At 36.2% G+C, this 22,573-nt stretch overlaps 1 protein-coding gene across 8 annotated transcripts in view; it reads left to right on the top strand.

Moving 5' to 3' along the window:
* Positions 1-22,573, top strand: part of ZDHHC15 (zinc finger DHHC-type palmitoyltransferase 15) — a 290,771-nt gene that overhangs the window by 94,383 nt on the left and 173,815 nt on the right. For all 8 annotated transcript variants that reach the window (XR_013412566.1, XM_077987779.1, XM_077987781.1 and 5 more), the window contains 3 exon segments: positions 2,055-2,187; positions 4,653-4,779; positions 8,488-8,591. Coding sequence is in view for 7 of the 8 variants with exons in the window: in XM_077987779.1 (XP_077843905.1) it covers positions 2,055-2,187; positions 4,653-4,779; positions 8,488-8,591 (364 nt within the window). In the remaining variant the exon portion in view is untranslated.

Raw genomic sequence — 22,573 nt, 5'->3', positions numbered from 1 at the left:
CACCTAAGTCTGACCCTAAGCCCCATAAACTTACACACTGTACCATGTCCTACTGCCCATTATGGCTCTGCTGTGGAGAGCTCTAGCTCCATGGGAATAAGAATTCAGAAGACCAATAGATTATTTATCTCCTCTGTATATTGAACAATAGCTACTTTGATAAGAGATTGATCTTTTCCTTATGCAAAAAATAGTAATACATTCCTCACATATTGGGCCATGGATCTCCTCACAGAACTATGAATTATTTTAGAATCAGGAAAATAGCATTATTCTGCCAGTATTCATCTGATCTCTCTCTGATGGCTATTACTTTGAGTGATTTAGCTTGGTTATCTCCTGAGAAGGTATTTTTGAACATAGGGCTATCACCCTCTTCTAACAAAAAAAAAGTTTAAGAACTCTATCAAGGGGCAGCACAGTAGATATGCTTTGGCAGACAGAAAAATGTTCTTCAAGAGTAATTGGGCGGGGTGAGGGAAGAGACTTCAGCTCAGCCAGACAGACTGTGGACTGACTTTGTATCAGTCCCTCTTGTCTAGCCATTTTCTACTATCCATTTATATGTGAAAAAATAAGAAGTAAAATAAATGTGAGCTTTAAAATATTTTTAAAACATTCTTTAAAAACTAAAGATTGTGAAAGCAAAAACACAGTCAAGGCAAAACCCACTGCAAAGCAATATATGGAGTTTTTTCTGTAAGTTCAAAATAAAACAAAAACCAATCTAATTCAGTTTAGGTGCTTAGGCCAAGAATTTGTAGAGGGATCATTTCAAAAAAGAGAGTTTCAGGTAAATATTCTTGAAGGTTGAAGTTCTTGAGGTAGCTCTTTGCTGGGCTGCTCTGTCCCTATGCAATTTTCACTTGGACCCCCACTCAGCTGGCAGCATCTGACTGGCTGAAGATAACGGGAAGCATCCTTATCTTCATCCTTCAGTATACAACCTGGAAGATTCCCAATATTTCCACACATAAAAATGAATAAAAATATTATCTCAGAGAAGAAAAAAATCTGTACTATCTGAACTTGCCAAGTGTTGCCAAGCCTTAACTTTCTCCTTCCAAATTGGAGTAGAACTAGATCACTCAGAAGTTAAGGTCCACTTAAGAATCACATTTAACTTTATTACTAGAGAGAAATTGGAAATATTTCAAAGTGATTCATCACACTGAAACAATAATTATCACAGGAAAGGAGGAAATAAATAATAGTCATTCCCCCAACTGTTCACACCAAAATTGAAAATGTTTTCTAAGATTCTCTGCAGAAAATAAATGTTACATGCTGCGCATGTTACAGAACTTTATAACATTCATTCTGGTCTAGGCTGCATGTCGGAAAAAAAGGCTGGTGCCACATGGAAAATAAGATGTCCTAGATAACTATAAAAATCTTTAGCCACCTAGTTTTACAGTTGCTTGTAAAAATTCTGCTTGATTTTTACTGTCTAAACAGCTGTTTCACAGGAGGTAATATATCAGCACATTCTACCTCAGCTATAAAAAAACAACCACACAAAATCTATAACAACTTTAAAATCAGGTTATGACTTATGGGTAGGACATTTTAAAATTTTACCTATATGTTTTAACTTCTTACATACGTCACCATGACATTTTCAACATACACATGCCCAAGGAAACATGATATACAAAGAATTCCAGAATAACTTACCCTGAGACAAGAGGATAAGGCATATGAGTTCAAGATCTGAAACTAAATTGACTACAAGCTCTGAGAGGTTGCATACTAATTATGGCCCGAGAATAACCTTTTCACATTACCCTTTTATAATTGGTATCTAATATACTCTATTTTACACTGAACCGCACTTAAGCAAGGATCCATTTTAGGCTTTGTAGGCTGAGAGCACACTCACAGGTATCATCATTAACAGAAAGAACCATATTATAAAAATTTTACAGAATCTATTTTTTAAATTATAGCTAGACACTTTATACATGTGAAAAACTACTAACCTATATATTTTTAAAAACTAGCCATCCCCTTTTCCACTTTAATCTTTTGCTTGTTTATTATTTCTTTTCTAGGGGGAATTACCCAGTGTTCGCTCTAAGTTCCATGTCCTTTTTCTTCTCTTTGTGGCCTGCATGTTTTTTGTCAGCCTTGTGATTCTCTTTGGTTACCATTGTTGGCTTGTCAGCAGAAACAAAACCACCTTAGGTAAGACTTAATATTAAGATTAGGAAAAAACATATTAATGTGTATCAGAGGGACCTGTGGATTGTTCCCAAGTAAAACTTCCAGTGAAGCATTTTAGCTGCATGACATCCCTCTACCCCCAAACTGAGACAGATGAAAATATATTTTACCAAAATAGAAAGGCATAGTGAATGAAGCTTATAGGCTAATTATGAGAATATTTTTTAATGAAACCCCACACAGAAACAAAAATGGCCATTGTTCTTTATAGTGCATACTGGGTAATAGCTCCCAAGGTTAATAGCTCAGAAGATTTCTAAAAGGTGTTCACATGAGGAAATTAAAGAAAGAATCAGTACAGAAGGGGATGTCAGAAGGGAGAAGTAAAGGTTGATAAAGACAGTAGGATCTAATTTATTATGCACATCTAAAACCAGAGCCCTGAGAAAAAATCCAAACCAACCACAACAAGATTCCAAAAGTCTTGAGAAACAAAAAAAAAAATCAGTAAATATCTGTAATCATCAAGGGGCTGTTTAGGTACTGTGGGAATGAGATAAACACATTGAACAAATGATTCTCTAGAAAATAAGTAAAATAAATGAACATATTTTCTGTCAGTTACTCTATAGGCTGTTATTTGGAAAACTATATTTCTGATGGATTCCAGTACATTTTATTTCATCTATGATGAAATAAGTATTTACATTCTGTACAAATCAGTACATGAGGAGTGAGGACAAAGTGTTCAAGTTTTGAATGTTGAATGTTTAGCTAGGATAGATTTGAGAAAAGTTTAGTGCAAAAGCTACTACACATTGGGAATTTATTTGCTAATAATGCTAACAGCTAAGAAAGTATTTGCAATCTATTGGCCGTGCATGATGGCTCACTCCTGTAATCCCAGTACTTTGGGAGGCCAAGGCAGGAGAATCACTTGAGCTGAGGAGTTTGAGACCAGCCTGGGCAACAAAACGAAACCCCATCTCTACAAATAAAAATAAAAATAATTAGCTGGGCGACTATTCACAATAGCAAAGCCATGGAATCAGCCTAAAGGTCCATCAATGGCAAACTAGATGAAGAAAATGTGGTACATATACACCATGGAATGCTACACAGCCATAACAAAGAATGAGATCCTGTCCTTTGCAGCAACACAAATGAAGCTTGAAGCCATTATCCTAAGTGAACTAACTCAGGAACAGAAAATCAAATACTTCATGTTCTCACTTACAAGTGGGAGCTAAAGACTGAGTACACATAAACACAAAGAATGGAACAACAGACACTGGGGCCTATTTGAGGGAGGAATATGGGAGGAGGGAAGGGTTCAGAAAAATAAAAATTCACTCGGGTACTATGCTTAGTACCTGGGTGACAAACACCAAACCCTCAAGTCACAAATTTACCTATATAACAAACTTGTACATTTACCCTGAACCTAAAATAATAAGTTACAATATTTTTAAAATAATAATCATTAGCTGGGTGTGGTGGCATGTGCCTGTGGCTGCAGCTTCTCCGTAAGCTGAGATGGGAAGATTGATTGACCCTGGCCAGGAGTTTAAAGCTGCAGTGAGCTAAGATTGTGCCACTGTACTCTAGCCTGGGTGACAGAGCAAGATCCTGTATCTATTAAAAAAAATAAAGTATTTGCACCCATTTTCTTAACCAAATATATATGTAGCCCCTAGTTGCTAGGATGGTAGATTAGCACATTTGGCTTAGAGACCAGCTACAAAGTGGAAAACCACTAAAAGCTTCATAATAACAGAGTCTGAAAACAAAGAACAAATGAGAAACAGTCAGATGCAGCCAGAGTCCAACAGTGAAATCATTTACTTAATGGGATAAATGTGTGTCTAAAAATAATGTTCTCTAACATGGTCCCATTCCTTACAGTCTTTGAAGTGATTATGGCTCACCAATTGACATTTTATCTGAAGTAAAACTCAGTTTCTTACATTGTAGGCTTCAGCATGAACACTTTCATTTTTGAAATGTTTCAAAACCAAATCAATGTTATTACCATCTCTTTATGTCATTATTTTCTTCCCAGCTCTAAAGACGGTAGCCATTCGGTTGTTGTTGCCACTTAGATTCAAATAAAGTGCTGTTAAATCTGTTCCTATACTCTAAATTCAGCAGTACAAAATACATACTACCCCCATGGCTGCTTAATTATTTTTACCACCATGTGTTTCCCCTGTCTTTTAAAAAGAGAATTCTAATTCTTTATATGCAGTAACAAGCTTAGTTTGTGTTAAGTGATTAAACTGGTTTTTACTAAGTAATTTGGCAATATCTAAAAATTGCTAATCAATATTAGCAAATAAAAATTGCTAAGCAATATCTGTGCTACCATAGCAAAAAGATATGATAGAACCAAGTCACATACATGGAGAAATGTAAATCATGACTATGCTGAAATGTTTCTTTATTGTTTTCTTCCTCTTTTCTTCAACTCTCCTGCCCTGCCTTAGAGGCCTTCTGCACTCCAGTGTTTACAAGTGGCCCAGAGAAAAATGGGTTCAACCTTGGCTTCATCAAGAATATCCAGCAGGTGTTTGGAGATAAGAAGAAGTTCTGGTTAATACCTATTGGTTCCAGGTGAGTAAATATTACCACTGGAAGAAGTTAGTACTGGACCATCCCTTAAACCAGCAAATTCAATTTTGATTGTAGTATGCAGCAGGTATCAGTCCAATGTGAAACTCTATTCCCCAAGTTCTTCATTTCTAGGTTAGTAAAGACAAATAAAGAGGTGAGGGTCTGATAAAATAGATATTCTCATGCTTTCTTGGTGGCAATGTGCAGTGGCACTACCAATCTTTTATAACCGAATTTGGTAATATCTATCAAAAAACATAAGAATCTACATGTCCAACATCCCAGTAATTCCATTTCTGGGAATTGAATCTACCCTAAAGACAGAGACAAACTATGCACAAAAATGTCCATCACAGCATTATTTGTAGCCAATAATTAGGAAACAACCTAAATATCCAAACATATGGGAATGGATAAGTGTGTGTGTGTGTTGCGTGTGTGTGTGTGTGTATATATATATATATATATATACACACATATATATATATGTGTGTGTATATATATATATCTCTCTACTGGATGGAATACTACACAATCAAAAGTAATGGTTATAAAGACTATGTCACAAAAGGGAAAGTGCTTACTATATTTTAAGTGGAAAATGAAAAATCCAGTACACTGTGATTAAAAACATAAGTATATATGGAAGAAAAACAGCAGAAGAGAAATATAGCAAAAAATGTTTAAAAAGGTACTATATTTTAAGTGAAAAATGAAAAATTCGATACACTGTGATTAAAAACATAAATATATATAGAAGAAAAACAGCAGAAGAGAAATATACCAAAAAATGTTAAAAATGGTAAGGGCAATAGTCTTAGAAATTATTTATCTTTTCTCCATTTTACATATTTTGTGGTTAATACTAATTTTATGAATAAAACATATAAAAAGCAAGAACAAAGATTAATTTGAGGTTATAGGTAATTCTTTTTTATTATACTTTAAGTTCTGGGGTACATGTGCAGAACATGCAGGTTTGTTACATAGGTATGCACGTGCCATGGTGGTATGCTGCACCCATTAACCCATCATCTATGTTAAGTATTTCTCCTAATGCTATCCCTCTCCTAGCCCCCCAACCCCCGACAGGCCCCGGTGTGTGATGTTCCCCTATCTATGTCCAAGTGTTCTCATTGATCAACTCCCACTTATGAGTGAGAACATGCTGTGTTTGGTTTTCTGTCCTTGTGTTAGTTTGCTGAGAATGATGGTTTCCAGCTTCATCCATGTCCCTGCAAAGGACATGAACTCATTTTTTTGTGGTTACATAGTATTCCATAGTGTATATGTGCCACATTTTCTTTATCCAGTCTATCATTGATGGGCATTTGGGTTGCTTCCAAGTCTTTGCTATTGTGAACAGTGCCGTAATAAACATATGTGTGCATGTGTCTTTATAGTAGAATGATTTCTAATCCTTTGGGTATATACCCAGTAATGGGATTGCTGGGTCAAATGGTATTCTCATTCTAGATCCTTGAGGAATTGCCACACTGTCTTCCACAATGGTTGAACTAATTTACACTCCCACCAACAGTGTAAAAGTGTTCCCATTTCTCCACATCCTCACCAGCATCTGTTGTTTCCTGACTTTTTAATGATCGCCATTCTAACTGGCATGAGATTGTATCTCATTGTGGTTTTGATTTGCATTTCTCTAATGACCAGTGATAATGAGCTTTTTATAATATGTTTGTTGGCCACATAAATGTCTTCTCTTGAGAAGTGTCTGTTCATATCCTTCGCCCACTTTTTGATAGGGTTGTTTGGTTTTTTCTTGTAAATATGTTTAAGTTATTTATAGATTCTGGATATTAGCCCTTTGTCAGATGGATAGATTGCAAAAATTTTCTCCCATTCTATGGGTTGCCTGTTCACTCTGATGATAGTTTCCTTTGCTGTGCAGAAACTCTTTAGTATAATCAGATCCCATTTGCCAATTTTGGCTTTTGTTGCCATTGCTTTTGATGTTTTGTTCATGAAGTCTCTGCCCATGTCTATGTCCTGAATGGTATTGCCTAGGTTTTCTTCTAAGATGTTTATGGTTTTATGTCTTATATTTAAGTCTTTAATCCATCTTGAGTTAATTTTTGTATAAGGTGTAATGAAGGGATCCAGTTTCAGCTTTCCACATATGGCTAGCCAGTTTTCCCAACACCATTTGTTAAATAGGAAATCCTTTCCCCATTGCTTGTTTTTGTCAGGTTTGTCAAAGATAAGATGGTTGTAGATGTGTGACATTATTTCTGAGGGCTCTGTTCTGTTCCATTGGTCTATATATCTGTCTTGGTATCAGTATCATGCTATTTTTGTTACTGTCGCCTTGTAGTACAGTTTAATTTGAGGTTATAGGTAATTCTTAGAACTGCAACCATTATGCAGGGAAAGTAGTGGATGAGAAATAAACAGTCAAGCTTGTGTTCTGTGAATGACTTTGTGAACCAGATTGAACCACCATCAACTAAACTAATTCTGGAGCAGAGCTTGCTTTTAGCCTTCTTGTAGCCCCCTTTCGGTCCCCTCCTTAGACAGGGATACATTCATGTTCACTTAGTTGAGGAAACTTTGTTGGGGGTAGGGTGGTAATTATGGAAAAATTTCTGCTTGATTGATTGCCTTGATACTTCCTGTGTAGCAGTTAGTATTTTACAGACTCATTTATTTCAGAGATGTGGTGTATCCAACTAACCTGTCTATAAATCACAAGGCAAAACTATGTCAGTGGGTAATATTGATTAATAACTGTTACCAGGTATTACCTACACCCTATTCACATACTCACAAACACAAATATACACACATCATCACCACATCAAACGGAGGTATAAAATGAGTCTTCTCTGGAATAAAGAACAAAACCAAAAATCAAGGCCCATTCATTTATAATCAGTACACTTACATTCTCTTTAGAGTGCTATCGATAAAATCTGTCAACTTTCAATTTACCATATACGTGAACAGGAGAAAAGGCATAGATAACATCAAAACTCATTCAGACTCAAAGGTGGAATGCATTCAGATATCTAAACTGAAATGTTCAAACTAACCTCTTCTAACTGGGGCCAGCTCAGTTCCTTCCAATGCATCCCATCTGTTAGTGGACAGAAATTAACCAGGGAGTTGACCCTAGCTTACCACAGGTAGCCACAAAGCGAGACCCCACATGTGGATAATTGCCCCCAAAATCTGCAGTCTAGAGATGCCTCACTCTGGCTCTTTCCCCTAGTTCCTAATAACCTTTCTGCCATGCAAACCAAATAAATAACAGTGCATTCAGGCATTATCTTTCACCAATTCACACCAGCTTATCTCCACTGTATTCAATGTTTCAGAGACTGGTCATCTTTCTTGAAAACTTAGAATCAAAGCAGTAAGATAATGGGATATAAATTTGTATCGTCATCATTAAGTGATATGTATGAAGCTTGCTGTGTGTGCATATTGCCATACTGGGCATTTTGGGAACCAAACTACAGAGTTGCTTACAAACAAGAAGTTAACACTGATGCAGACACACAAATAAGATATGGAAATCGAGAGCAATATGGCAACTAAATGATGCTATTGTAAGAGTCCATTCCGCCACGGCTTTAGACAATAAGACTAAATATGCCTAACAACCTCCCTCTTGTTTTTAAGAGGATTATAACCTTCACAAAAGTCTATGTCAGCTGCAATAACTCACTGCCTTTCTTTTCCCACCAGCCCTGGTGATGGACACTCCTTCCCTATGAGGTCTATGAATGAGTCACAGAACCCACTGCTAGCAAATGAAGAACCCTGGGAAGACAATGAGGATGACAACCAAGGTAAGTTGGGTCAAAGACTATGAAGTCCACGTTAATACAACCAATGTAATGTGGTGAGTAAATAGTGTCCAGAAAGATTTTATAAGCATGTCAACCTCATAAGTGTCCTCTGGATGGAGGAGAGCAAGTATGGCCAGATTTGTTTAGTAACCATGGGAAATTTAGATAAGATTAGATTGCAGCTTGGGAGATTCCTTACTAGCTTTGTGATTCCGTGATTTATATCACCAGTCAGATATACATCTGGATATATATGGATTTCTAAACAATCCTGCTGGGTAGTCACTTGTAGTGCTTTGCTTGAATGTGGAGTTCAATTTAATCGATGGGCAACAATTGACCTTTCTCCATCCTCCTTCATTCACATTGGTTAAATTTTCTTTAAAATCCTATGCTCAGTCTCTTTTTAGAATGGTTTAAATACACTAAAAACTAAAAGATAGTAATGGGAGAAGCCTACACATGCATGTAGTCTACTTTTCTAAAAGGAAGAGGGGCAAAGGAAAATAAGTTCCAACTTTCTACTACCAGGTCACTGGGTCATCCTAAGGCATTTTGTAAAGAATTAAAAGTTGAGTTCTCATGTAATGTATCCCCATTGCCAGCCCTATTCCTTGTCTCCACCTGTTGCTGTGCCTACTTTTGTGCCTCCAACATTTACTTATGTTGCTAATACCAACCATTAGAGAGTCGTTTTGGCTACTGTTCCCAATAATGCAGTAGCTGGCAGCAATTTTGAGTAGAAACTTGTAGTAGCTATCACAAACCTGAGGTGAAGGAGGCTAAATGAGGACATGGAAAAGCATTGAAGTGGGAGCAGCAGTGGAGAGCAAGTCTTTCAAATTTTTTACTCAGTTGGATTATCCAGGCCCTGATTACCAGGAAATCTAGTTTTAGAGAAAAGCATGTTACTAGGTCCAAGGAATACAAAATAGCCACAAATCCATAGATAGAAAAAAAAAAACAGTTATTGCCCATCCCAAAGAACTTACAACAAGGGCAACTCCCTTACTTCCTCCTGCTGACTGTTGGAAAATTGACTATATTTTGACCTATCTTCCTTCAGTCTTCAGTCTTTCTGAACTGACTTTTACTTACAGCAGTCACAAGTTATAACAACTCTTATTTCGGTATTAAACCCAAACTCTAATAGAAGCCAAATACTTATCAGGTCTTTACCTGGTTTGAAATAATTCACAATGGAAAAAGGTATTCATATCTGACCTTTGTGTTGGCAAGTGGAATACTTTAAATGTAGATATAGCACCACATCATAAAGAGGTTATGTTTTGAAGCAGTCTCCAATTCCAGACCTTTTCAAAAATATTCAACCATTAAAAAATTAGTATGTTATTTTATAGTTTACAAAGTGCTTTCCTATACTTTTTCTTCATATCCTTTGACCTGCACAACTTTCAGGTTAGATAGGCAGTGTTATTAATAGCATCCCCATTTTATAATTAAGAAACTAAAATTGAGAGATGTTAATCTCACATGTCAAGGTATCTTGATTCCAAATCCTAGGTTTTTTCCACTACAATGCTATATCTCTCTTTTGGACAAGTACATATGAGACACAGTGCTGTAATTGCATGCCATTTAGTTATCTGAAGTGTTCAGCTGCTTCTTACATAATCATAAAATCATAAACTGTAAGATGCCTTTAGCTTTAGCAAGACCACTATGCCATCTTAGATAGCTGAGGGTTTTTTTTAAGTTCATTGAAGGAGACACCACAATCCTCCTTTGTAACCCATTCTAGTATCTAATGCAAGTTCTCATGCTGTATTCTTTGTTAAGTTGGTTCTATGTTATCTTCAGTTGTTCCCATTTTCTGTGCATAACTGTCAGATACAAACAGTTCTTACACTTTTAACACCTTAGATTCCTAGGAAAGATGCTGTAAGTTGAAATTACATGTGTGTATTGAACTTAATTTCTTTTAGGAATCAAGTGGAATTTTTATTCCTAGCCCAAAATACAACATTTCATTTAGCATAAATGTACTCGTACAGCCGGGTGCTGTAGCTCATGCTTGTAATCCCAGCACTTTGGGAGGCTGAGGCGGGCGGATCACCTGAGGTCAGAAGTTCAAGACCAGCCTGGCCAACATGGCAAAACCCCATCTCTACTAAAAAAGTACAAAAAAAATTAGCCAGATGTGGTGACAAACACCTTTCATCCTAGCTACTTGGGAGGCTGACACAGGAGAATCACTTGAACCCGGGAGACGGAGGTTACAGTGAGCTGAGATCGTGCCACTGCACTCCAGCCTGGGCAACAGAGGGAGACTCCATCTCAAAAGAAAAAAAAAAAACATGTACTTGTACATTGCATAATGTAAAACAAACATTTGGCCAGGCACAGTGGCTCACGCCTGTAATCCCAGCACTTTGGGAGGCCGAGGCAGGCAGATCACGAGGTCAGGAGATCAAGACCATCCTGGCTAACATGGTGAAACCCCATCTCTACTAAAAATACAAAAAAAAAAAAAAATAGCCGGATGTGGTGGCGGACACCTGTAGTCCCAGCTACTTGGGAGGCTGAGGCAAGAGAATGGCATGAACCCAGGAGGCAGAACTTGGCAGTGAGCCAAGATCGCACCACTGCACTCCAGCCTGTGTGACAGAGCAAGACTGTGTGACAGAGCGAGACTGTGTCTCAAAAAAAAAAAAAAAAAAAAAAAAAAAAAAGATAAAATATGCTAACAATAACCTGTTAGGTACAAATGTAATATCACAGTCAGGAACTACGTAAAGTCTTTGTGATCTTTGAAATCCCGGCCTTATATTAGCACAGCAAATTATAAGGTAAAGAAGCACCTTTATGAAATCAAGGGATTTAAATAGGCTTCTCTGATGTCATTTTTGAAAATAAAAGGTTTAATTAATGCACAAATATATAGAAAATGCTTAAATACCCAGTGTATAGATCCATGTAGTCTTCTGAGGAGATTTAACAGGCATCTTTTTAAAGACTTTTGAGTCTTGGGGCTATATTTTAGCTTCTTGAGGAAATGATCCAAAGATATCTGTTATATTACTGCTTTTGCTCATTATAAATTTTCCTGTAGCTTACATAATAAAAATTAAAGATTACAGTATAATTCTTTCTGCTGTATTCAAATTGGGATCCATTTTCTTAAAATTGGGTAGGTGGCATCTATGGCTCTACCTAAGTATCATGAAAAATAAGTTGGGTATGATTGTCAGGGTGATTCTTAAATGAAAACTGCTGTGGGTCAGAGCTTGCCTATATGTGAAACCCATAAAGAACTTCTTCAGCTTTCTTGGGGTCAGGGGCTGGGAGTAATCCTAGTTCCTTAATATTTCTTGTACAGCTGATTTCTCAATTTTTTACATCTTTATGGCTCTGGTGCCTTTTTGAATGTTCTGTGTTTCTTTTTTTTTTTTCCCCCTTGAGATAGAGTCTCACTCTGTCATCCAGGCTGAAGTGCAGTGGTGCAATCTCGGCTCACTGCAACCTCTGCCTCCCGTGTTCAAGTGATTCTCCTGCCTCAGCCTCCCAAGTATCTGAGACAACAAGTGCGCGCCACCATGCCTGGCTAATTTTTGTATTTTTAGTAGAGTTGGGGTTTTGCCGTGCTGGCCAGGCTGGTCTTGAACTCGTATGTTTCTTTATTGTTTCAGTAGTAACAAAGGCTCTGCCATTTTCCAAGTGTCACTCCTTTCAAATTAGTTGCTGAACTCTTTGATTGTGGTCATTTATTTGAGATGCAGTATCCCTGGAAATCTGCAGGAGATAGCCACAGTTAATATTCTCTATGCAGTAAAGTTAACAGAGATGTCGACAAAGACTCCAGCAGCAGAGCAATGTTTTTTTCTATTTGCAAAGGAATAACTCTAGTTTTTAAATATGTATACTTTTATTTGTTTTCTTTCATTGTAAAAATTTAAGATGTATGACATGATGTTTTGAAATACAAATACATAGTGAAATGATTACAGGTAAGCAATTTAACAAGTACATCATCTAACATAGTTACCTTTTTTATGTGATAAGAGTACTTATAATCTATGCTCTTAGAAAATTTCCAGTATACAATACAATATTATTAACTATAGCCCCCATGCTATACTTTAAATTTCTAGATTTGTTCATCCTGTGTAACTACTTAATTTGTACACTTTGGCCTACATTTCCCCCAACCCTGCCTGCTTCTGGTAACCACTGTTGTATTCTCTGGCTCTCTCTTTGTCTGAGAATCCACATATAAGAGAGATCATGCAGGATTTTTCTTTCTGTGTCTGGCTTATACCACTTAACATTATCCTCCAGGTTCATCCATGTTGTTGTAAATGGAAGAATGGCCTTCTTTTTAAAAACCGAATAATAGCCGGGCATGGTGGCTTACGCCTATAATCCCAGCACTTGGGAGGCCAAGGTAGGTGGATCACGAGGTCAGGAGATCGAGACCATCCTGGCTAACATGATGAAACCCCGTCTCTACTAAAAATACAAAAAATTAGCCAGGCATGATGGCATGCGCCTGTAATCCCAGCTACTCAGAAGGTTGAGGCAGGAGAATCGCTTGAACCTGAGAAGTGGAGGTTGCAGTAAGCCAAGATCTCACCACTGCACTCCAGGCAGGGCAACAGAGCGATACTGTGTCTCAAAAAAAAAAAAAAAAAAAAATCAAGTGTATATCTATCCCGCAATTTTCTTTATACATTCATGCATCCACAGAGACATCCGTTGTTTCCATAGCTTAGTTACAGTGAATAATGCTGCAGTAAACATGGGAGTGCAGATATCTCTATGAGGTACTGATTTTATTTTATTAGATATATACACAGAAGGGGGATTGCCAGATCATATAGTAGTTCTATTTTTCAATTTTTGGAGAACCTCCATACTGTTTTCTGTAATGGCAATACCAATTCATATCCCCTCAACAATGGATAAGGATTCCCTTTTCTCCACATCCTCACCAACATTAGTTATCTTCTGACTTTTTGAGAATGACCATCCTAACTGGTGGAAGGTAATATCTCATGGTGGTTTTGATCTGCATTTCCATGAAGATTAGTGATGTTGAGCATCCTTTCACACACCTGTTGGCCATTTGAATGTCTTCTTTTGAGAAATGTCTATTCAGGTCCTTCACCCGTTGTTTAATCTGTGTATTTGGGGGTTTTTTTATTTTATTATTTATTTATTTATTTATTTTGCTATTGAGTTGGATGAGTTCTTCATATATTTTGGATATGAACCCCTTATCAGATATATAGTTTGCAAATATTTTGTCTCATTCTGTAAATTGCATTTTCATTTTTTTAAGATTTCAAAATTCCAGTTTCTTGTTTCTTTTTTTAAAATTTTGGATGTATCACTATGAGGAAACCATACTTATTTTACTTAAAATTATTATCACAAATAATCTAGGAACTCAAAATTGCACTGTGGTTTTAAAAATATTTTTATAATAGAGGTACTTATTTGAGGGGTACATGTGATATTTTTGTACATTCATAATGTGTAAAGATTAAATCAGGGTAATTGGAATATCTATCACTTCAAATATTTATCTTTTATTTAGACTAGGAACATTCAAATTATTCTCTTCTAGCTATATTGAAATGTACAGGCTGGGCGCGGTGGCTCGCACCTGTAATCCCAGCACTTTGGGAGGCCAAGGCAGGCAGATCACGAGGTCAGGAGATCAAGACCATCCTGGTTAACACGGAGAAAACCCGTCTCTACTAAAAATACAAAAAATTAGCCGGGCATGGCGGTAGGCGCCTGTAGTCCCAGCTACTCGGGAGGTTGAGGCAGGAGAATGGCATGAACCCGGGAGGCGGAGCTTGCAGTGAGCCTAGATCGTGCCACTGCACTCCAGCCCGGGCAGCAGAGCCAGACTCCGTCTCAATAAAAAAGCAAAGAAAGAAAAGAAATGTACAATAGATTATTGTTAACTATAGGCAACCTACTGATCTATCAAACACAAGGTCTTATTTCTCCTATCAAATTGTATACTTACACCCATTAATCAACTTCTCTTTATTCTCCTCTCCTCCCTAATCTTCCTGGCCTCTGGTAACAACCAATCTACTCTCTGTCTTTGTAAGATCCACTTTTGTAGCTCCTACATGTGAGTAAGAATATGAATATTTGTCTTTGTGTGCTTGGCTTATTTCCTTAACGTAATGACCTCCAGTTCCATCCATGTTGCTGCAAATGACAGGATTTTAACGTTTTTATGGATGAATAATATTCCATTGTGTACATATACCACATTTTCTTTATTCATTTGTCCACTGAAGAACATTTAAGTTGATTCTAGTATTTTGGCTCTTATAAATAGTGCTACAGTAAACATAGGAGTGCACATACGTCTTTAACACACTGATTTCCTTTCTTTTGGATATATACCCAGTACTGGAATTGACGGATCCTGCGGTAGTTCTATTTTTAGTTTCTATTGAAACCTCCGCACTGTTTTCCATAGTGACTGTACTAATTTACATTTCCACCAACAGTGTGCAAGGGTTCCCCTTTCATGTGCTTGGTAGCATCCATTATTCACTGTCTTATTTTAACAAGGATTACATGGTATCTCACAATGATTTGATTTTCATTTCCCTGAAGATTGGTGATGTTGAGCATTTTTCATATACCTGTTGGCCATTTGTATGTCTTCTTGTGAGAAACATCTATTCAGATATTTTGCCCATTCTAGAATCAGAGTACTTGGCTTTTTTTTTTTTTTTTTTTTTTTTTTTGCTATTAAGTTATTTGAGCTCCTTATATATTCTGGTTATAAATCCTTTGTCAGATGGATAGTTTGCAAATACTTTCTCCATTCTATGTGTTGTCTCTTCACTTTGTTGGTGTTTTCTTTGCTGTGCAGAAGCTTTTTACTTTTATGTAATCCCATTTGTCTATTTTTGCTTTGGTTGCCTGTGCTTTTAACGTCTTGTCCTAGAGCATTTTCCCCAAGTTTTCTTCTAGTCCTTTCATAATTTCAGGCTTTAGGTTTAAGTCTTCAATCCATTTTGATTTGACTTTTGTATATGGAGAGACAGATGGATCTAGTTTAATTCTTCTGTATATGGTTGTCCAGTTTTCACAGCACCATTAGCTGAAGAGACTGTTCTTTCTACATTGTATGTTCTTGGCACCTTTGTCAAAAATGAGTTGGCTGTAAATGTGTAAACTTAGACCTGGTTTCTCTATTCTCTTCATTGGTCTATGTCTGTTTTTATCCCAATACCATGCACCATGCTGACTTACTTAACATTGCTTTGTAGTTTTTTTTAATTTTTATTTTATTTATTTATTTATTTTTTTGAGGCAAGGGCTTCCTTGGTTGCCTGGGCTGGAGTGCAGGTGGCACAATCTCAGCTCACTGCAATCTCCACCTCACAGGTTCAAGCAATTCTCCTGCCTCAGCCTCCTGAGTAGCTGGGATTACAGTCATACACAACGCCTGTCTAATTTTTGTTTTTTAGTAGAGACAGGGTCTTGCCATGTTGGCCAGGCTGGTCTCAAACTCCTGGCCTCAACTGATCTGCCCACCTCAGCCTCCCAAAATGCTGGGATTACAGGCCACAGTGCCTGACCACTTTGTAGTATATTTTGAAACCAGGTAGTGTGGTGCCTCCAGTTTTGTTCTTTTTGTTCAGGATTGCTTTGGCTATTTGGGGTCTTTTTTTTGTTGTTCCACATACATTTTAGGATTATCTCTTCCATTTCAGTAAAGAATGCGATTGGTATTTTGATAGGGATTGCATTGAATCTGTAGATTGCTTTGGGTAGAATGGACATTTTAACTATATTGATTCTTCTAGTCAATGCACATGAAATATTTTTCCATTTTTCCTTTATATCCTCTTTAATTTTTTTCATCAATGTTTTATAGTTTTCCTTCTATAGATCTTTCACTTCTTAAATTAATTCCTAGGTATTTTATATACTTTGTAGCTATTTGAAATGGAATTGCTTTCTTGATTTCTTTCTTAAGATTTTTGCTGTTGGTGTGCATAAATTCTACTGATTTTCGTAGTTTGATTTTGTATCTTGCAACTTTACTAAATTCATTTATTAGTTCTAACAGTTTTTTGGTAGAGTTGTTAGGGTTTCCTAAATATAATATCAGGTCATCTGCAACCAAGGATGACTTGGCTTCTTCCTTTCCAGTTTGGATCCCCTTTATTTATTTTTCTTATCTGATTGCTTTGGCAAGGATTTCTAGTATTATGTTGCATAAAAGTGGTGAAAGTGGGCCTCCTCATCTTGTTCCGGATCTTAGAGGATCAGCTTTCAATTTTTCCCATTCAGTATTATGTTAGCTGTGGGTTTGTCATATATAGCCTGTGTTAATTTGAGATATGTTCCTTTTATACCCAGTTCGTTAAGGGTTTTTATCATAAAGAGAAGTTGTATTCTATCAAATGCTTCTTCAGCAGCTATTGAAATAATCTTGTGCTTTTTTTTCTTGGTTCTGTTAATGTGATGCATCAGATTTATTGATTTGTGTTTGTTGAACCATCCTTGCATCCCTAGGATGAATCTCATTTGACTGTAGTGATTAATCTTTTAAATTTGTGATTGAGTTCAGTTTGCTTGTATTTTGTTGAGGATCTTAACATTTTGTGTTCATCAGTGATATTGGCCTGAGTTTTCTCTTATCATTGTGTCCTTGTCTGGTTTGGGTATCAGGGTAATGCTGACCTTGTAGAGTTTAGGAGTATTCCCACCTCTTCAATTTTTGTGATAGGTTAAGTAGAATTGTTATTAGTTCTTCCTTAAACGTTTGGTAGAATTCAGCAGTGACGCCATCAGGTCCCAGACTTTTTTTTTTTTCTGATGGGAGACTTTTTTTTTAGACTCTCAATCTCATTACTCCTTATTGGTTTATTCAGCATTCTGTTTCTTCATGGTTCAACCTTGGTAGGTTGTATGTGTCAAGGAATTTATCCATTTCTTCAAGGTTTTCCTATTTGTTGGTGTATAGTTTTTCATTATAATCTCTAATGATTCTTTATATTTCTGTGGCATCAGTTGTAATATCCCATTTTTCACTTCTGATTCTATTTATTTGGGTCTTCTCTCTTTTTTCTTTGGTTAATCTTGCTAACATTTTGTCAATTTTATCTTCAAAAATCCAACTTTTTGTTTCATTGATCTTCTATATTGCTTTGGAAAATATTGATTTTATTTTGTTTCTGATCTGGTATTTATTATTTCTTTCATTCTACTAATTTGGTGTTTGGTTCATTCTTGCTTTTCTAGTTCCTTAAGGTGCATGGTTAGGTTCTTTTTTCAAGTCTTTCTCCTTTTTTGATGTAGGCATTTATATAAACTTCCCTTTTAGTACTGCTTTGGTGTATCCTATAGATTTTAGTATGTTGTACTACCATTTTCATTTGTTTCAAGAATTTTTTAAATTTCTTTCTTAATTTTCTTCATTGACTCATTGGCCCAGGAGCATGTTTTTTAATTTCTATGTGTTTGTGCAGGTTCTAGGGTTCATCTTATTTATTTCTAGTTTTATCCATTGTGGTCAGAAAAAATACTTTTTAAAAATCAGGACAGAAAATGAATCTCGAGAAAACATAGTTGACATGATTTCTACTTTTTAGAATTTGGTGATGCTAGTTTTGTGGCCGAAGATCTGGCCTATTCTAGAGAATGTTCTATGTGCTGAAGAAAAGAATGTATATTCTGTAGCAATTTTATGAAATGTTCTATAAATATTACTTGGGCCTATTAGGTCTAGTGTGTAGTTTAACTCTGATATCTTTGTTGATTTTCTGTCTGGATGATATTCCCTTTACTGAAAATGGGGTGTTAAACTGCCCTACTGTTATTTTATTGCAGTCTATCTCTTCCTTTAGATTTATTGATGTTTGTTCTATATACTTCAGTACTTCTGTGTTGAGTGCATTGATATTTACAATTGTTGTATCATCTTGCTGAATTGACCCTTTATCATTATATAGTGACCTTCTGTGTCTCTTTTTATATCTTTTATTTGTAATTCATTTTGTCAGATATAAGTAAGTTACTCCTGATCTTTTTTGGTTTCCAGTTGCATGGAATATCATTTTCCATTTATGTACTTATGTGTGCCTTTATAGGTGAAATAGGTTTCTTGTAGGCAACATAGTTAGGTCTTGTTTCTTATTTTTATTTTTTATTTTAGGTTTGGTGGTACACGTGGAGGTTTCTTATATAGGTAAACTCATGTCATGGGGATTTATTGTATGTATTAGTACATCGCCCAGGTATTAGGCTTAGTACCTAATAGTTATCTTTTCTGCTCCTCTCCCTCCTCTCTGCCCTCAAGTAGACACCAGTGTCTGCTTTTTCCTTCTTTTTGTTCATAAATTCTCATCATTTAGCTCCCACTTATAAGTGAGAACATGCAATATTTGGTTTTCTGTTCCTCAGTTAGTTTGCTAAGCATGATAACCTCCAGCTCAATCCATGTTCCCACAAAAGACATGATCTTATTCTTTTCTATGACTTAATAATATTCCATGGTATATGGGTGCCACATTCTCTTTATCCAGTCTGTCATTTATGGGCATTTAGGTTAATTCCACATCTTTGCTATTGTGAACAGTCCTGTAGTGAACATTTGTGTACATGTGGCTTTATAGTAGAATGTTTTATATTCCTCTGGGTATATACCCAGTAACGGGATTGCTGTGTCAAATGGCAGTTCTGCTTTTAGATCTTTGAGGAATTGCTATAGTGCTTTCCACAATGGTTGAACTAATTTACACCCCCACCAGCAGTGTATAAGGGTTCCCTTTTCTCTGTAACCTCACCAGCATCTGTTATTTTTTGACTTTATTATAATACCCATTCTGACTGGTATGAGATGGTATCTCATTGTGGTTTTCATTTGCATTTCTCTAATGATGAGTGATATTGAGCTTTTTTATATGTTATTTTGCTGCATGTATGTCTTCTTTTGAGAAGTGTCTGCTCATATCCTTTGCCTACTTTTTAATGGGGTTGTTTGTTTCTGTCTTGTAAATTTACTTAAGTTCCTTATAGATGATGGATATTAGACCTTTGTCAGATGCACAGTTTGCAAATATTTTCCTCCATTTGGTAGGTTGTCTGTTTACTCTGTTGATATTCTCCTTTGCTGGGCAGAAGGTCTTAGATTTAATTAGATCCCATTTGTCAATTTTTGCTATTGTGATTGCTTTCAGTGTCTTTGTCATGAACTCTTTATCCATTCCTGTGTCCAGGATAACATTGCTTAGGTTGTCTTCCTGGGTTTTAATAGTTTTGGGTTTTATACTTAAGTCTTTAATCCATCTTGAATTGATTTTCATATATGGTATAAGGAAGGGGTCCAGCTTTTATCGTCTGAATATGGTGAGCCAGTTATCCCAGCACCATGTATTGAATAGGGAGTCCTTTCCCCATTGTTTATTTTTGTCAGCTTTGTCAAAGATCACATGGTCATAGATGTGTAGCCTTATTTCTGGGCTCTCTATTGTGTTCCATTGGTCTATGTACCTATTTTTGATTATGCTGTTTTGGTCACTGTATCCTTGTAGTATAGTTTCAAGTCAGCTAACATGATTCCTCCAGCTTTGTTCTTTTGGCTTTGGATTGCCTTGGCTATTCAGGCTCTTTTTTGCTTCCATACGAATTTTAAAATATTTTTCTAGTTATATGAAAAATGACATTGGTAATTTGATGGTAATAGAATGGAATCTGTATATTGCTTCAGGCAGTGTAGCCATTTTAATGATATTGATTCTACCTGTCCATCAGCATGGTATATTTTTCCATTTGTTTGTGTCTTCTCTAATTTCTTTGAGCAGTAGTTTATAATTCTCATTGTAGAGATCTTTCACCTCCCTGTTTAGGTGTATTTCTAAATATTTTACTTTTTAAAAAAATTTTTTTGACAAGCACGTTATGCACATGTACCCTAGAACTTAAAGTATAATGATAATAAAAAAAAAGAAAGTAATATTTTACTTTTTTGTGGCAATCGTGAATGGGAATTCATTCCTGATTTGGCTCTTAGTTTGACTGTTGTTGGCATATAGGAATCCTAGTGATTTTTGTACATTGATTTTATGTCCTACAACTTTGCTAAAGTTGTTTATCACCTGAAGGAGCTTTTGGGCCAAGACTGTGGGGTTTTCTAGATAGAGAATCATATCATCTGAAAACAGATATAGTTTGACTTCCTCTCTTCCTATTTGGAGGCCACTTATTTATCTCTCTTTCTTGGTTGCTCTAGCTAGGACTTCCCATACTATGTTGAATAGAAGGGGTGAGAGAGGACAAACTTGTCTTGTGCCGGTTTTCAAGGAGAATGCTTCCTGCTTTTGTCCATTCAGTATAATATTGGCTGTGGGTTTGTCATAGATGGCTCTTATTCTTTTGAGGTATGTTACTTCAATACCTAGTTTATTGAGAGGTTTTAACATGAAGGGATGTTGAATTTTATCAAAAGCTTTTCTTGAATCTATTGAGATAATCCCATGATTTTTGTCTTTAGTTCTATTTATGTGATTAATCACATTTATTCATTTTCATATGTTGAAACAACTTTGCATTCCGGGAATGAAATCTACCTGATCATGGTGGATTGGCTTGGTGATATGCTGCTGGATTCAGTTTGCAAATATTTTACTGAGGATTTTTGCAACGATGTTCATCAAGGATATAGACCTGAACGTGATTTGTTGTTGTGGCTGTTGTTGTGTCTCTGCCATGTTTTCGTATCAAGATAATGCTGGTCTCTGAGTTGCAGAGGAGTCCTTCCTCCTCAGTTTTCTGGAATAGTCTCGGTAGGAATGGTGCCAGCTCTTCTTTGTAATCTCGTAGAATTTGGCTTTGAATCTATCAGGTCATAGGCATTTTCAGTTAGCAGGCTGTTTATTACTGATTCAATTTTGGAGCTCATTCTTGGTCTTTTCAAGGAGTCCATTTCTTCTTTGTTCTGCCTCAGGAGGGTGTGTGTGTCCAGGAATTTATCTCTTTTGGGTTCTCTAGTTTGTGTGCATACAGGTGTTCATAGTAGTTTCTGATGGTTTTTACTTCTGTGGGGACAGTAGTAACATTCTCTTTGTCATTTCTAATTGTGTTTATTGGATCTTCTCCCTTTTCTTCTTAATTAGTCTAGCTAGTGGCCTATCCATTTTTTTAATTTTTCAAAAAAAAAAAAAAAAAAAAAAACAACTCCTGGATTTGTTGATCTTTTGAATGGTTTTTCATGTCTCGATTTCCTTCACTTCAGCTCTGATTTTTGTTATCTAGTGTTTGGGGTTTATTTGTTCCTGCTTCTCTAATTCTTTCAGTTGTTATGTTAGGTTGTTAATTTGAGATCTTTCTAACTTTTTGATGTGGGCATTTAGTGCTATGAATTTCCCTCTTAATATCACCCTAGCTGTGTCCCAGAGATTCTGGTATGTTGTATCTTTGATCTCATTATTTTCAGAGAACTACTTAATTTCTGCCTTAATTTCATTATTTTCCTAAAAGTCATTCAGGAGTATGTTGTTTAATTTCTATGTAATTTTATAGTTTTGAGCAATTTTTATTGTGTTTACTTCTATTTTTGTGGCACTGTGGTTCCAGAGTGTGTTTTGTAAGATTTTCATTCTTTTACTTTTGTTGAGGATTGCTTTGTGTCCAACTATGTGCCTGATTTTAGAGTACATGTCATGTGGCAATGAGAAGTATTTATATTCTGTTGTTTTGGGGTGGAGACTTCTGTAAAGCTCTCTCAGATCCATTTGGTGCAATGCTGAGTTTAGGTCTTGAATATTTTTGTTAATTTTCTGCCTCAGTTATCTGTCTAATACTGTCCGTGGCATGTGGAAGTCTCCCACTATTATTGTGCAGGACTCTGTGTCTCATTGTACATCTCTAAGAACTTGCTTTATGAATCTGGGTACTTCTGTGTTGGGTGCATGTATATTTAGGATACTTAGGTCTTCTTGTTGAATCGAAACCTTTACCATTATGTAATG

Source organism: Macaca mulatta, chromosome X (assembly GCF_049350105.2).
Source record: "Macaca mulatta isolate MMU2019108-1 chromosome X, T2T-MMU8v2.0, whole genome shotgun sequence".
NCBI classification, from domain to species: Eukaryota; Metazoa; Chordata; class Mammalia; order Primates; family Cercopithecidae; genus Macaca; species Macaca mulatta.
Note: the sequence above shows the minus strand (reverse complement) of the source record. Positions and strands in the feature narration are given on the sequence as shown.